The sequence below is a fragment of the Mus caroli genome, unplaced genomic scaffold (genome assembly GCF_978045245.1).
Source record: "Mus caroli unplaced genomic scaffold, Mus_caroli_1 scaffold_11, whole genome shotgun sequence".
Classification (NCBI taxonomy): domain Eukaryota; kingdom Metazoa; phylum Chordata; class Mammalia; order Rodentia; family Muridae; genus Mus; species Mus caroli.
In genome coordinates, this window is record NW_028227266.1 from 79,152,318 (window position 1) to 79,167,770 (window position 15,453).

The window sequence follows — 15,453 nt, forward strand, 5'->3', positions numbered from 1 at the left end:
AAGATATGGAGCATATTCACTGGCATAAAAGATTTATCCTGCCTCTTTGTGATCCCTCCCTTTCACACTCTGCTCCACGATCTCCGAGAAATGACTGATATGTTTTCTGTCACTGTAGATGAGTTTGTGTTTTCTGGAATTCAATATAAATAGAACAAATGCACTCTTGTCTGCTCTGTCACTCAGCACAGTTATTTTGAGGTACATTCCTGTTGTCACATATGTCAAAAGTGTTATTTCTTTGTCAAGAAAAGTGTCTATATTGAGAACATTCCAGGATTATCTATGGTTCTGTTGATGGGCAGTTAGTTTGTTTCCATGCTTTGGCTATTAAAGATAAAGATGCTATGGACATTTATGCTGCAGGCTGCAGAAATACAGTCCACCACTAGATTGAGGAATTATTAATAGTTTCCACACTTGCCCTAAAGAATGAAGTAATATTTAAAGTGGTGCTTTCATTGTTAATCCTTAAAATTGTACTAGTAGTGGAGTCCTAATTAATTTTCAGTTTGTGTTGAGAGAATCAGATGAACCTGTTCATATCAAGCAATTTATGAAGTTAGAAATAAGCTTTTCTACAAATGAGAAAAAGCAATGGCGATGGGTCTGACTGATAGGGGATGGATCATCTGTGGGCATCTGGACCCACCACAAAAGTAATGTCCTTCATAGTAAGTTTATTTCAGAACATCTCCAGCATTGGTATCAATGACGGCATATTTGTGGGCTTACAAGCATATGGCTTTTTGAATTCCTTGGCCCACATACTTTCCAGTGGACTGAAGTTCTTTATGACCAGAGGAAAATCATTGGCAAAATGTGACTGAACTTATTTTATAAGCATAGTGGGCAGAAATAGGAATAAATCCTCACTGAGACAAACAGGTGGGAAAGATTCAGTTTCCAGCCATGCCTCTATAAAAGTTTTACCTTGGAAAATTTCACCGCCCTAACATTGCGATTCTCCTCTCAAGTCGATTTTCTTACAATTAGATTTTCATTTGTCGCAGGGAGGCGATAACACGCATTTAATCACTCACCAGGAGAAGCCATTCCATCATTTCCTGAAGCTGTAGATTAAAAATGTGCTCTTTAACTGTAGCACTTTATTTATCCAGAAGACTTTGCCATCTATGCAAACGATGTGCCTATCACCTCTGATTATCCTCTCATCCGTCTGTCTTCGAGTCGAATACCGCAGTGTGGCTTCTTGACACAAAGCAGAGTGAGTTTGCTTTGGTAAATATTAGAGTTTCCATCTTTTGTCACTTTCCTTTCAATGTATTTTCCTCCTCTGGAGAGGCCTGACAGCCGGGGAGACACAGCTGGTCACGCCTCCTAAGGCCTTCCTTCCAGGCATAAGCTGCTCTTCTTCCCAAGCTCTCTTCCTGCTCGAATACCAGGTGCTATCAGGGCCGGGAAGACCCAGACAAGACTTGTGCTTCCCAAGTCATTTCCTACCTCCCCAGGCATGGTAATTTGTCCTGCTTCCACCAGGGGCGCCATGTATCCCACAGCACTGAGTACCATTTAACCATCCGAGCTTGCCGGGGAGATGCTTGAAATAAGGACAACATTGACAATGAAGCAAAAATTTATGTATTAGGGTGCTGTGGGCGAGGTGGCTACAGACAGGCTGGAGTGTGATCACACCCTGTTTTGCTACGGCATTACTAATCAAGTCTCTACTTTTTCAGTAATACAGCACTACTTTAGTCCGTATAGTAGATAAAACAAGAAAATGTGGATTTTTGCCCCTGTGGATTCCATTCCTTGCTTTTGCCCCTGTGGATTCCATTCCTTCAGTCCCTCCATTCGTGAATCAGGTCCACCTGTGTCTCTTAGCTAATGTGATTTATGCCAACGGGGATGAGATTTAGCCTTGGAGAGAATAGGAGGCGACCCCATACCAAGGCAGTTAATTGCTACTGCTTCTTGATATGTCTTTACTCTAGTGTTTTCCAGAAATTTGCTAATGACATAGCCAAGGACGACTGGCAGATGCTCTGTAGAGGGCGATATTTCCAATTCTTTGAGCAGCATTGCAGATCGGGGCTGCAGTTTCTCAGACAGAGTTAAACAACAGAGTGAGAAGGGATTTTCTAATCCTCTAGATAACGCTTTTAAAGGAGGCTACGGAAAGTGATTTTCAAATTTGTTGTTTTAAATTTAAAGTTGAGAACCTTGTGATTCTCTTACTTACCTAAATCCTAACACACGGATTTCTCCGAATCCTGGAAGTTTCTTAAATATCTTCTGCAACTGCAGAGAGAAAGAAATGTATGAAATATTCTTTGGTCCTACTGACTCAGATCTCACCAAATAACAAACAAAATCTCCAAACACTTTTGGTGAGTCAGTTAGGAGACAGTTGAAACAGAAACCTGGAACAACAAAACAAGTCAAAGTCCCTCTGTTCACAGATATTTCTGAAGCCTAGAGAGTATTTTATCAAAGCCGTATGTGAATACTTCTGAGACGCTTTAAAAGTTATGTTATACTAAATATGAAATACTTTAAGATAGTTTTTGGTGGGAACCTTTTTAAAATCTTTTTCCCCCCATTAATTAATTTATTTCACTCCACATCCCAATCGAGGCCCCCTCTCTGGTCTGTCCCTCACACAGTCCCTCCCCTTATTCTCCCTTTCCTTTCTCCTAGAAAGCTCTAGAGGAATAGGATCCACAGACAGGTCAAACAGATTCAGGGACAGGACCTATCACTATAATATACCTGAATATGGAAACTGATTTCTTTCTTTCTTTCTTTCTTCCTTTTGAAAGAGTTAATTACTGGACACCTGAACTCTCCATGAACTCTTCAGCTCAGAGTTCTCTTACCCCTCCCATCCAGAGATAGTTCCCGGAGCACTCCTGAACTTTTTACCCCAAGGTACCCCCTCCCAATTGGAAACTGCTCCAGGAACATTTTTTAGATAAGGGGTCTCCTAGAAAAAACCTAGTCCTACCCCTCCCAACTGAAGACTATGCCAAAAACATTTTTGAGATAGGGGCCTCCTGGTACTGTCCCAGAATGTTCCAATAGATCGAGTACATTGCCAAAATATAGGACACGACCCCTTGGTTATGTAAAGCCCCTTGGCAGAACACCTTGGTGACGTAAAACTTGTACTTTTTACCTGGCTATTTCCTATAAAAGCTTGTGAAAAGTTTGGGCTAATTGCCGAATCTCCTCTGCGAGTTTCGACCCCAGATATCTGGTATATGTGCTTTTTATGTTCTTTCTTGTCATTGCTGTATTAAATCTTACTCCTATACATCTTAAGTTCGGTCTCAGTGTCTTCTTGGGTGCGCGGCTGACCCGAGGCTTGAGTAAGTGCCTCCCTTTGGGAGTTTTGGAGTCTTTCATTTGGTGCATTGGCCGGGAATCAGCGCGTTTACCCAGAAGTCCTGGACCCACTCAGAAGTAAGATTTACTGTTCTGCTTTGGTCTAGTGTCTGTGTTCTGTTTACTGTGGGCCTGGGAGAGGCCATCTGAATCTGTATCTGGTGCGATCGCTGTTTTGGGTTTGCGTGACGCTCTGTGCTCAGTACGAGCACCAGAGACCGTGCTCCGGGACTGTGGGCCTGGGAGAGGCCATCTGACTGGAGACCAAGCAGGTCTCAATAGAGAGCACGGGGTGAGTAGAGACAGACGTGTCTGGTGCTCACCGTCCGATCGCCCTGGGGGACGCCCCAGGAAGACAAGGGGAGGGTCAAGGACGCTTGGCGGACCCCTCTGAAGGCCGAGAGACCATCACTTAGGTGGAAGGTCTAAGCTGGCCGGCCTTGGAAAGGCCATCTGAATCTGTGAGTTGCCTGTGGGCGACGGGAAGTCGCCGCTGTTTTTGGTTTCTTTTGTCTAAGTCTTGTGTCTGCTTTTGTCGTGTCTGCTATTATTCTAGAAATGGGACAATCTGCTGGGTGTGTAAGTGTGGAACTGCTGCATTTGTGTATTCTGAGATTGTGGGTTTAAGGGAGACCCTGGAAGGAGTGCCCAGGGTACAGAACAGTTAAAAAGACCTGGCTGTTGCCTGGCAGAGTGAAAGAGAGAGAGAGTTCTCTCTGCCAGAGCGGGAGTGGATGTGGAATCCCACCCCTATCAGGAAAAGGAGTCAATGTAGAATCCGACCCCGTCAGAAAAAAGTGTTTGGCTGGTTGTGTAAGTCCAGGCGTGGACGAGTGTGCTTGTTTGTGGCCACATGACAAGACTGTGTGTGTGTGTGTGTGTTAACCCTTTGTCGACTGTAGACTTGGACTGACGTCAGGACAGAATTTGTCAGCAATGGTTTTAAAAAGGAAAGAAAACCACCAGGCAGGTCCTCCCCAGGCTGCTCAAAAGAGCTCTGAGATTGCAGAGCTGGGCTAAGAATTTCCGGCTTTGGCAGCGCGGGTAGGGCTTTGATAGCAGCAGTGGCGCTGAGGTTCTGGCTTCTGCAGGCACGGCAGAAGCAGAGGCTGTCTGTGCCCCGAGTTGTGAGATGCTGGTAATGAGTGCAGCGGCCTGCCGGCCCCCGCCTGCCAGCCCCGGAATAGCCGTGAAGCCTGCCACAGCTGGGGAGGGGCCAACTGTGGCCGCCGTCCCTCCTTTGGCTTCCCCCTGGAGTCTGCCCGCACTCCCTTGTGTCTGCGCGCCCGCCGCGGGGCGCACAGAGAAGTTCCCCCGCCCTGCTGCGCGGGTGCCTTGCGTTTCCAAAGCTCGAGAGGCCGCCGTTGCCTCCGGCCAAGAGAGCTCCGTGGATGCCTGGGGCTCAAGCCATGCCGGAAAACAAGTAGTTAAATTGATCCTCATTTGGCTCCTCCCGGGGTCTGCGCACAGGTGCCCGCCCACACTCCCTCCCTTGTGTCCGACGCCCGCGCCGCCGCTGCTGCCCGCCCCGACCGGCGGCGGGGCCGTTTCGCAGGAGGAGGCTGCTGTCTGCGCTCCGCCAGGCCCGCCGCCGCCTCCGGGCCATGCGGGAGGACAGTACAGAGAGTAACAAGTGGTTAAGTTCCCCCTCCCTGCCAGTGTTTGTTTGCCACTCCCACATTTCCGCCGCGGCGCGCGGCGGAGACGACTCGGCGCTTGGCCCTTCCCTGTCCATTCGCCGTTACTGAGAAAATCCTGGTTAGTTTCTTTCCCTCCGCTGACTAGTATGCTCGAGTTCAGCGGGTTGCTGCGTCTGATCTGAGGACGCCACAAGGTTCCCTGGTTGCTTCTCATTTCCCTGTCCCCTGTATCCTGTCTCTTGTTAACTGTTAACAGAAAAAATTGTGTTCATTTTGAAATATCAGTGGTCTGATGTGAAAACTGCACTCCCTTCTCTGCCCCATGTGTTTTCTCTTCTCAGGCACTGCCCTGAGTTGCTGGCAGTGAATCTGTTTTAAGCTCCGGTGAGGGAGACATACAAGGTAAGGAGCACCTGACTGCCAGGCTCTGTTGAGGGTCTCGTCTCTGTGGGACTAGTGCCCCGACAATCTGACCTAACAGTAAAAAGAGGTAAACTATGAAAAAAGTTAAGTGACAGAATATAGATGTAATAATTAGATCCATTGCAGTTAAGAAACAGGAGCAAAGAGAGATAAATGACAAAGACTAGAACCTAGCAAAGTGACACTTGCTAATAATACTAGCACTTAGAGATGATCTGTAAGAAATAGGGAGCCAGAAAATTTTCAAAAAAGATAAGAGAAATGAATTGCTGGTCACAAGAATTAGGGAAGCAAGAAAACTTAGTACCTGGCAACAAAAAAAGAAAGCTTTTGGCTAAAGATCAGAGTGTTTGCTGTTGAAAAAGAAGAACACTGGGTGAGAGACTGTCCTAACAAAAAGAAGAGGAGCCCCCCTCATGATCAAACCCTTTACCTGTTCGTGGCTAAAAATAAAGAGATAGCAGAAAGGGTGCTAACACAGAAGCTGAGTCCTTAAAAGAGACCGGTGGTCTACCTGTTAAAAGCAGCTAAAAAGAGACTGTGTTTTCATATTCCTCCACTAACCAATGCAAAGCAAGTCTAAAAGGTTCCTGGACACTATAGGTCCTTGCAAACTGTGGATCCCAGGTTTTGCTGCATTAAAAAGATAAACAGCCCTTCGTATAAGAAATAAAGAACAACCTTGGATGGCCTTAGATGCTATTGAGACTGCCCTAATGTTGTCCCTAACTTTGGGACTCCTAGATGTGACTGAGAACAAAAGTATTGCCAAAGAGGTTCTTACTCAGAGATTGGGACCCTGAAAAAGACCGGTGGCATACTTGTGAAAATTAGACCTGGTGACTGTAAGATGACCTGCTTGTCTGCACATAGTGGCTTCTTGTCAAGGACGCAGATAAACTGACTCTGAGACAAAACTTGGCACATGCCCTAAAAGTGTGGTTCAGCCCCCTGACCGATGGCTGACTAATGCTCTGGAAAACATGAACTCTTGGCGCTAACCCAAGCCCTGCGGTTGGCTAAAGGCAGAGACCGAGGTGCCGAGAAGACGAAAAGCGGTGGCTCACCGAGGCCAGAAAAATACTGTGATGCTGATCCCAACCCCCACCACCCCGCGCCACGTGAGTTTCTGGGGACGGCGGGCTTTTGCAGAAAGAAAAAGTCCCATTCACCTGGACTGAGGAACACCAAAAAGCCTTTGACAGCATAAAGGCAGCCTTGCTTGCAGCCCCCGCTCTGGCTTTGCCAGATCTGACTAAGCCTTTTACCCTACACGGATGGCAGTAGCCTCATGGTTAAAGGTAAGCGGAAGGCGGGGACAGCAGTGCAGCAGTGGACAAAAAGCAGGTGATCTAGGACTTCAGCCCAAAAAGCTGATACAAGCTTTATAAATGACACTGACAGCGGGTATGCTTTTGCCACTGTATGGAACAATATGCAGACAAAGAAAGCTGTTGACATCTGCAGAAAAAGACGTTCTCAATATGGATAAATGATACTGCTCACATAGTCATCAAGAAGACTATTAAAGAAAATTTTTCCAAGGTTCAGAGTGCCAAAAGCAATAGTTGCCCAGGTAAGTCAGGGTGTGGCCAAGCATTTAGAGGTCAAATAAAAATTACATTGTGTGTATAGACCTCAGAGCTCAGGATAGATAAAAATTAGTTTAAAACTCTAAGACGGACCTTGACAAAATTAATCGTGGAGACTGGCATGGACTTGGTGTTCCTTCCCTATGTCCTATATCTTGATTCAGTTTTACTCTGTTTAAGATCCTTTATGAAACTCCTATGCCCATCATAGTCTCAAATGATGTGTTTAAACCTATGTTGTTAATAATGCTCTGTATGCTAAGTTAAAAGGGCTTGCAGGTGATACAGAAAAAAGTCTGGTCACAACTGGTTACAGTGAACGAGCTGGATATCCCAAGGACATCTCACCAGTTCCAGCCAGAGATCTGATCTACGTGCACCTGCGTCATGCCCAGACCCTAACTAAATTAGTTATTAAGACTGGCGGTAAAGACTGGGTGACCCTCCTTCCCTTTGTGCTTCTCAGAGTCCGAAACACACCTGGACGTTTTACTTCTTTGACTGAGTCTAGCAGGATATTGGATCCCTGTGTTGACTCTTTCTCACCCTCTGCTCTGTTTACCCATTTAAAGGCCTTGGAGGTTGTCAGAACAGACTACAGCAGTTCGGTCCTTGTCAGATGACATCGCACCGGCACTCTTGAGCCTCGGTGGAAAGGACCATATCTGATACTGTTAACAACTCCACGCCTCCCACGTCAAGAAGGCTCCTAGCCAGGGTAGAGGCAACCATGAAGACAACTGGACGGTGGCAACTACTGACAATCCTCTTAAACTTCGCTTGTGTCGTGGGGGCCACCCTAAGCCTAGGGAACGACAACCCTCTTGCCCCGATTCAACAGTCATGGGAAGTGCTTAATGGGGAGGGAAACATTGTATGGGCAATCACTGCAGCACATCCCCCTTGGACTTGGTGGCCTGATCTCACACCTGACATTTGTAAGTTAGTAGCAGGATCTCCCAATTGGGACCTCCCTGACCATACTGATCTTAGTAACCCACCCCCTGAACAGCGGTGTGTTTCAGGTGGAATAGGGAACATGTATGGGTGTTCAGGGCAGTTCTACCGAGCTAATCTTAGAGCTCTGCACAGTTTTATGTTTGCCCTGGTCAGGGTCAAAACAAAGAGCTTCAACAAAAATGTGGGGGGGCATCAGATTACTTCTGTGGCAAATGGACATGTGAAACGACAGGGGATGCCTACTGGAAGCCTTCCTCTGACTGGGATCTAATCACGGTAAAACGAGGTAGTGGTTATGATAAGCCATATCAAGGAGAAAGAGATCCCCATAAATATCCAAACTATGGCAACCTCCATCCAAATGAGGCCGCCATAGGAGCTTATGGGTGTGCTACTGAAAACAGCCCCCCAGGACCATGCAAAGGTAAATACTGCAACCCCCTACTTATAAAATTCACTGAAAAAGGAAAACAAAATCGTTTAAGTTGGCTTAAAGGAAATAAGTGGGGTTGGCGTGTATCCAGTCCACCGAGAGACCCTGGGTTCATTTTTACAATCAGGCTGACTGTGACAGAACAGGGTCCCCCAATAGTACCAGCTCCCCCACAAGTCCCGACTGTACCAGCTCCACCAACTCCACAGCCCAGAACAGTGAGACCTTCCCTATCGACCTTAGTTTCCCCACCGCCCCTAGATACAAAAAGCCGTCTGGTCAGTCTAGTTCAAGGAGCTTTTTTGGCGTTGAATAGGACTAATCCTAATATGACTCAATCATGTTGGTTATGCTATGACTCTAGGCCCCCTTATTATAAAGGAATTGCTCAGATCAGGACTTATAATACTACTTCAGATCATTCTCAATGCCTTTGGGGAAAAAACAGAAAGCTGACTCTGGAAGCAGTTTCAGGAAGTGGACTCTGTTTAGGCCAGGCACCTCAGGATAAACGGCACCTTTGTAATCAGACCCAGAACATCCAGCCTAGCAAAAGTGGTCAGTATCTGGTGCCTCCCATAGACACAGTATGGGCTTGCAATACCGGTCTCACTCCTTGTGTATCTCTATCTGTTTTTAATAGTTCCAAAGACTTCTGCATTTTAGTTCAGCTTATTCCTAGACTCCTGTATCATGATGATAGCTCCTTTTTAGATAAGTTTAATCATCGGGTCCGTTGGAAAAGAGAGCCCATTACCTTAACCCTGGCAGTACTTTTGGGATTGGGAGTAGCAGCGGGAGTAGGTACAGGAACCGCTGCCTTAATTCAGACCCCCCAATACTATGAAGAATTACGTACAGCTATGGACATTGATATTAGAACTATAGAACAGTCTATAACTAAATTAGAAAAATCTTTAACTTCCCTGTCTGAAGTAGTGCTGCAAAATAGGAGGGGATTAGACTTATTGTTCCTTAAAGAAGGAGGACTTTGTGCTGCCCTAAAAGAAGAATGTTGTTTTTATGTTGATCATTCAGGAGTAATCAAAGACTCTATGGCCAGACTTAGAGAACGCCTAGATATGCGTAAAAGAGAGAGAGAAAGCCAACAAGGATGGTTCGAAAGCTGGTTTAATAAGTCCCCTTGGCTTACCACTCTCCTCTCCTCCATAGCAGGACCCTTAATTATACTTATGCTTTTGCTCACTCTCGGCCCCTGCATTCTTAATAAGTTAGTGGCTTTTGTCAGAGAAAGAATAAATGCAGTGCAGGTTATGATATTAAGGCAACAATATCGGGTCTTTCAGGAAGCCGGTACCCAGCTCTAAGATTAGAGCTTGTCCCTAAAAGAAGGGGGGAATGAAAGAGTTAATTACTGGACACCTGAACTCTCCATGAACTCTTCAGCTCAGAGTTCTCTTACCCCTCCCATCCAGAGATAGTTCCCGGAGCACTCCTGAACTTTTTACCCCAAGGTACCCCCTCCCAATTGGAAACTGCTCCAGGAACATTTTTTAGATAAGGGGTCTCCTAGAAAAAACCTAGTCCTACCCCTCCCAACTGAAGACTATGCCAAAAACATTTTTGAGATAGGGGCCTCCTGGTACTGTCCCAGAATGTTCCAATAGATCGAGTACATTGCCAAAATATAGGACACGACCCCTTGGTTATGTAAAGCCCCTTGGCAGAACACCTTGGTGACGTAAAACTTGTACTTTTTACCTGGCTATTTCCTATAAAAGCTTGTGAAAAGTTTGGGCTAATTGCCGAATCTCCTCTGCGAGTTTCGACCCCAGATATCTGGTATATGTGCTTTTTATGTTCTTTCTTGTCATTGCTGTATTAAATCTTACTCCTATACATCTTAAGTTCGGTCTCAGTGTCTTCTTGGGTGCGCGGCTGACCCGAGGCTTGAGTAAGTGCCTCCCTTTGGGAGTTTTGGAGTCTTTCACTTTCTTTCTTTCTTTCTTTCTTTCTTTCTTTCTTTCTTTCTTTCTTTCTTTCTTTCTTTCTTTCTTTCTTTCTTTTTTTTCTGACACAGGGTTTCTCTGTATAGCCTTGGCTGTCCTGGAACTCATTTTGTAGACCAGGCTGGCCTCAAACTCAGAAATTCGCCTGCCTCTGCCTCCCAAGTGCTGGGATTAAAGGCGTGTGCCACCGTGCCCGGCGACAGGAGCTTTTTAAACCACAGCATTTTTATTTACATAAAATAAGTACACACTTTTTCTCTATATATCTAGTAGTAAGTTAATGATCTCTGAACTGAATTAAAGGATTTGGAAAATAAAGCGCTAAAGGTATTTTTAGATGCGAAATGGCTGATCAATTAGATTGGTTCTTAGACTTGCATAGATCTCCCAAGTTTTCTTAATTTGCACTTGTTAATGAGGCTTGCTAAGAGGATCATTTTCCTGGCTTCTTCCAGCCTCACAGCCCCATTTTTGCCCCCTGTCGTTCCGCGGGAGTGATTCTCTCCAAATCGTCCTTCATGCCAGGAGCTTTGGCTTACTTCCTCTTTTTCTTTGACCAATTAGTTTTCTTTGCTCCACCAAGTTCTTGTTTTTAGCCTTTAATTGTAAAGACCTTGAAAAATACACACCCCCAGCCTTCTCCCCTTGCTTTTTTTTTGGGGGGGGGGTTCTCTGTATAGTTCTGGCTGTCCTGGAACTCACTCTGTAGACCAGGTTGGCCTTGAACTCAGAAATCCGCCAGTTTCTGCCTCCCAAGTTCTGGGATTAAAGGCGTGCGCCACCACACCCGGCTCTTTCCTTCTTATTCTATAACCTGTCCAAACTAGCTTTCCTTCAAGACAAGCAAGTCTGAGAGGGAGGCAAAGCTGATTGGTAGAGGAGCTTGAGTAGAACAACAGGGCAACAAGCGAGGCCAGCCATGTCCTCCTTCCGGCCTCTGTGATCCTCATCCTCCTGGTAGGGAAACCTGATTTCCTCCCCTGGCTTCCGTGGTCCCCCACCCAGTCTTGAGTTCTCCACACAAGCATCGTTTTCTCCCTCAAATCTGCATTATTTCCTGACTTCTATATGCCAGGCAAGGTAATGCCAGAAATCCTAGGATACCCAGACACCTCCTCTCTTCGGCTTTCATCAGTGGTTACTAACTTCTGCTCAAATCCCACGATGCCACAGTGCCATTCCATTAGCAGCCCTACCAACCTCCTTTGCTGCACCGTTGAATTGAGTCAGTGCCCATCCCCCGATGTGGGGTGTGGTTGTGTGTGTGTGTGTGTTTGTGTGTGTTGCGCGCGCACGCGTTGGGGTGCAGATGGAGAACAGGAGTTCCCTCCCCTGTTCCTTCACCTCCTCTTCTTGGCATGTGTGTCATAAATTATTTTTTCCAAGTTCCATATTGTTGCTTTTCATCCAAAAATCCTCAGACTGGCCACACTGCCTGTGGAGTAAGGTCCAGTTCTTCAGGAAGTCTCTTAACACTCTCTCGACTCTGCACCATGCCTTACTATTCATACTTTGGTGGGTGGAATGAGAATGGCCCCCACAGGCTCATGGATTAGAATGCTTACTCTCCTGCTGATGGACTGCTTAGGAAGGATTAGGGGGTATGGCTTTGTTAGAGGAAATGTGACTTTTTTTTCTAGGAGTTATTTCTCTGGAGGTGGGCTTTGAGGTTTCAAAAGCTTGCACATCTCTGTCTCTGTCTCTCTCTGTCTCTCTGTCTCTGTCTCTATCTCCATCTCTATCTCCCTCTGCTTGCCACCAGTGAATAAGATGAAAGCTCTCAACTATTGCCTCAGCGCCATGCTGCCACGCTCCCCAGCGTCATCTTGCTGCACACCACACCATGATGGTCACGGAATCCTCCGAAAGTGTAAGCAAGTCTGTAATAAAATGTTTTCTTTCATAAGTTGCCTTTGTCATGATGTCTCTTCACAGAAATAGAAAAGTCAGATGCACTTCTTTCTGCCATTTTCCCACTGGTAGTCGGCCTCCCAGTGAACCCAAGCTGACCTCTGTCCTTCCATTAATAATATGCATCTCTTTTTCTCCAGAGCCCCCTGGATTATTTTCCCTTGGCCCACAACACAGTATCCCCCATCTTCTGCTCAGTGACTGCTTCCACTGAGCCTTTCCTTTTTTCTTTCCTTTTTTTCCTTACTGTTCTTAATTGCATTTATTATTTTTACTTATTTATTTTTTATTGTATATTTTCTTAATTTACATTTCAAATGTTATCCCCTTTCCAGGTTTTCCCCCTGGAAACACCCTATGCTATTCCCCTTCCCCCTGCTTCTATGAGGGTGCTCCCCCACCCACCCACCCACTCTTGCCTCCCCGCCCTAACAGTCTCCTACACTGGGGCATGGAGCCTTCGCAGGACCAAGGGTGAGAGCACTCCAGTCTCAGCTTCAGATTGGAGTTTCTTCTCTCTGCCAGGGCACATCTCTTAAGTGAGTCACCCAAGCTCTAGGAGATGCTTGCCCTTTGGCCTAGGGATGGAGTCTTCTTTATTCATCTTTATCTCCTTTGCTTTAGAATCTACCATATTGTCACCCACACAGAAGGAACTAAGACAAAATATTACTTGATGAGTTGAGTTCATCTTTTCATTCTCTGAGTTCATCGCCACTGAATCTAAAAAACACTGCCACTTTGTATCTCTAGCGTCAAGCACTGTACCTGTGATGCATAGACAGATAATTCCCAACCTCTTCTGGGGCTTTGGGCTGCATCATAGAAAAAATTTTTTTCCAGCAGACTGATTTACCTTTTAATTATATTTTCTTGTGCCAATATTAAAAATAGTTTTCATTTCCTGAACCTATAGGAACTCTGGTGATAAAAGTAGCTTAGTCTGGGTGGTAAGGAGATACTGTGCAGGGCTGGATTTAAATATCGGTGCTATTACTTTCTAGCTTCAAACTCCTGGGTTTTATTGCTTAGTCTCTGAGTCATGGTCTCTTGATCAAAACAGGACACTGATGTTCATGCCACAGGGTACCAGTGAGGAATGACAGACAAGTGGCATGTGCCTGGCAGACAGCCAGGGACTTTTATTATCTATCTATCTATCTATCTATCTATCTATCTATCTATCTATCTATCTATCTATCTATCTATCTATCTATTTTTTCTACTTTTCCATTGGGTGACTAGCTCCCGAGAGTCCCAATTTCCCCCACAGCATGGATTCTCCAAGGACAGACCCAACCTTTTGATAGTTTTTAAAGCAACTTAGGTGGGGAGGGCAGAATGAGGGTCCCCACTGTGATTTGGGGGTGGAGGGTGGGGATGGGGAGGAGGCCCAGGGGAATAAATTTGTGTGCCTGTAATGAGCTTAACAGAGAAGAACCAGGGGAAAGGTAGGCCAGGTTCTACAGAGCTGGACTTTATTTGGGGAGGCAACAGTTAAGGTCCTTGTACACAGGTCAGAGCTGCTGTGGTGCCCTGCGGGAACAGCTGTGGAACCCCAGTGGATTTCGGATGTGAAGGCTCAAGGGTGTGCTGCAGTATGTGTAGCAGGTTATAATGATCTGAAGTAGTCTCCTTTCAGAGACCCTAGCCTCCTGTGCAAGCAGCCAGTGAAGCATGGGAGCACTTCCATGGGAGGTGCCCCTGCTGTGCCTGGGAGGGCCTTCCTCCTCCTCTCCAGGACTATGTCACAGCAAGGCTTTAATGCAGGGGTTCTTTTTGTTGTTTGTTTCCATCCATGCCCTCTTTGTGAACCCGAGTTTGATTAAGAATCAGCTTTGCACCAGAGGGTGTATATGGTGTCTAGGGACACGATGACAAAACCCTTCAGTTAATTCCGCTAAGTAATCTACTGGGGACCTTCCAATCATGAGCCACTAGCCACTAAATTGCTAATTAAGTGCCCACTTAACCTTATTAATAATACCAAACGCACAGGGGTCTCCCTGATTCTGCCAGAATGTATGTTAACGGGGCTATAAAAAGCAGCTACAGCTGAGTTTTCCTGAATGTTTGCATAGGAGAAAGCATTCAGACAACAACCAAGTGATTCCTTTTGACATTTGTATTAAATTGCTCATTAGGTTTATTGTGGAGCTTAAGTGACTGCAAAGCACTGTCCATTAATTCCTGATGAGGCCCAAAATGACTGGGCTAATACACGCGATGGGTGGGGCACACTGATTGTGTTTCTAATGCAGGCCTTGGAGTGGTCCTGCTTAGGAGCTGGCGAGCAGGCAGGTGCCACAGAGGACTGGGCTTGAAGCAGTGGTAGACTGAAGAGCAAGCCTGCAGGCTGATGCTCTTTGGAGCAAAGTTGGACAAGACATAGACTTCTTTGCTTAGTTAGCTTTTCAGGAACTAGAGGGCGATTTGGTGATACAATCACCCCTTTTCCATAAACATTAACTTAGGAAAAATAGGAAGCATTGGGTAGTGAGTGATAAAGGAGCAAGGTTCGACTACCTGGGTTGGGACCATCTCTTTGCTGGGTAATGGCTGTGTCATTTGGGGATGTTAATTTTCCCCTTGCACTTCAATTTCCTCACTAATGAAGGAATGATACTTTACTGACTAGTTTTATGTTAACTTGATACAAACTAGAGTCTTCAGAGAGGAAGGAGCCTCAGTGGAGAAAATGCCTCCATAAGATTGAGCTGTAGGTAAACTTGTGGGTCATTTCTTAATTAGTAATTGATGGGAGAGAGTTTAGCTCCTTGTGCACTGCTGGTCCTGGGATCTATAAAAGTAGGGTGAGCAAGCCATAAGGAACAAGACAGTATGCAGCATCCTTCTATGGCTTCTGCATCAGCTCCTGCCTCCAGATTCCTGCTCTGCTTGAGTTCCTGTCCTGGCTTCCTTCAGTGATGAACAGTGAGTTGAGATTATTGTTAGGGTTAAGGTTAGGATTGGGGTTACAGTTAGATGGAGCCTAATACTGTTTGCTATTATGATGTTTTATTTACTCATAGAATTACCAAGTTAGGGAAGAGCCTATAGCCACGTGGCAAAGGATCCTTGCTTCTCACAGTTTGCGAATTTCTAGGGAGGAAATGTAGACACAAAGCCTTCCTGACCTTCCACCCATCTCATCATCATCTGAAAGTCAAGCA

At 45.8% G+C, this 15,453-nt stretch overlaps 1 protein-coding gene across 1 annotated transcript in view; it reads right to left on the bottom strand.

Moving 5' to 3' along the window:
- Positions 1 to 15,453, bottom strand: part of Impg1 (interphotoreceptor matrix proteoglycan 1) — a 113,402-nt gene that overhangs the window by 76,120 nt on the left and 21,829 nt on the right. Inside the window, exon 7 of the mRNA XM_021172849.2 lies at positions 2,207 to 2,265. Coding sequence (XP_021028508.2) covers positions 2,207 to 2,265 — 59 coding nt within the window. The remainder of the gene's footprint in view (positions 1 to 2,206; positions 2,266 to 15,453) is intronic.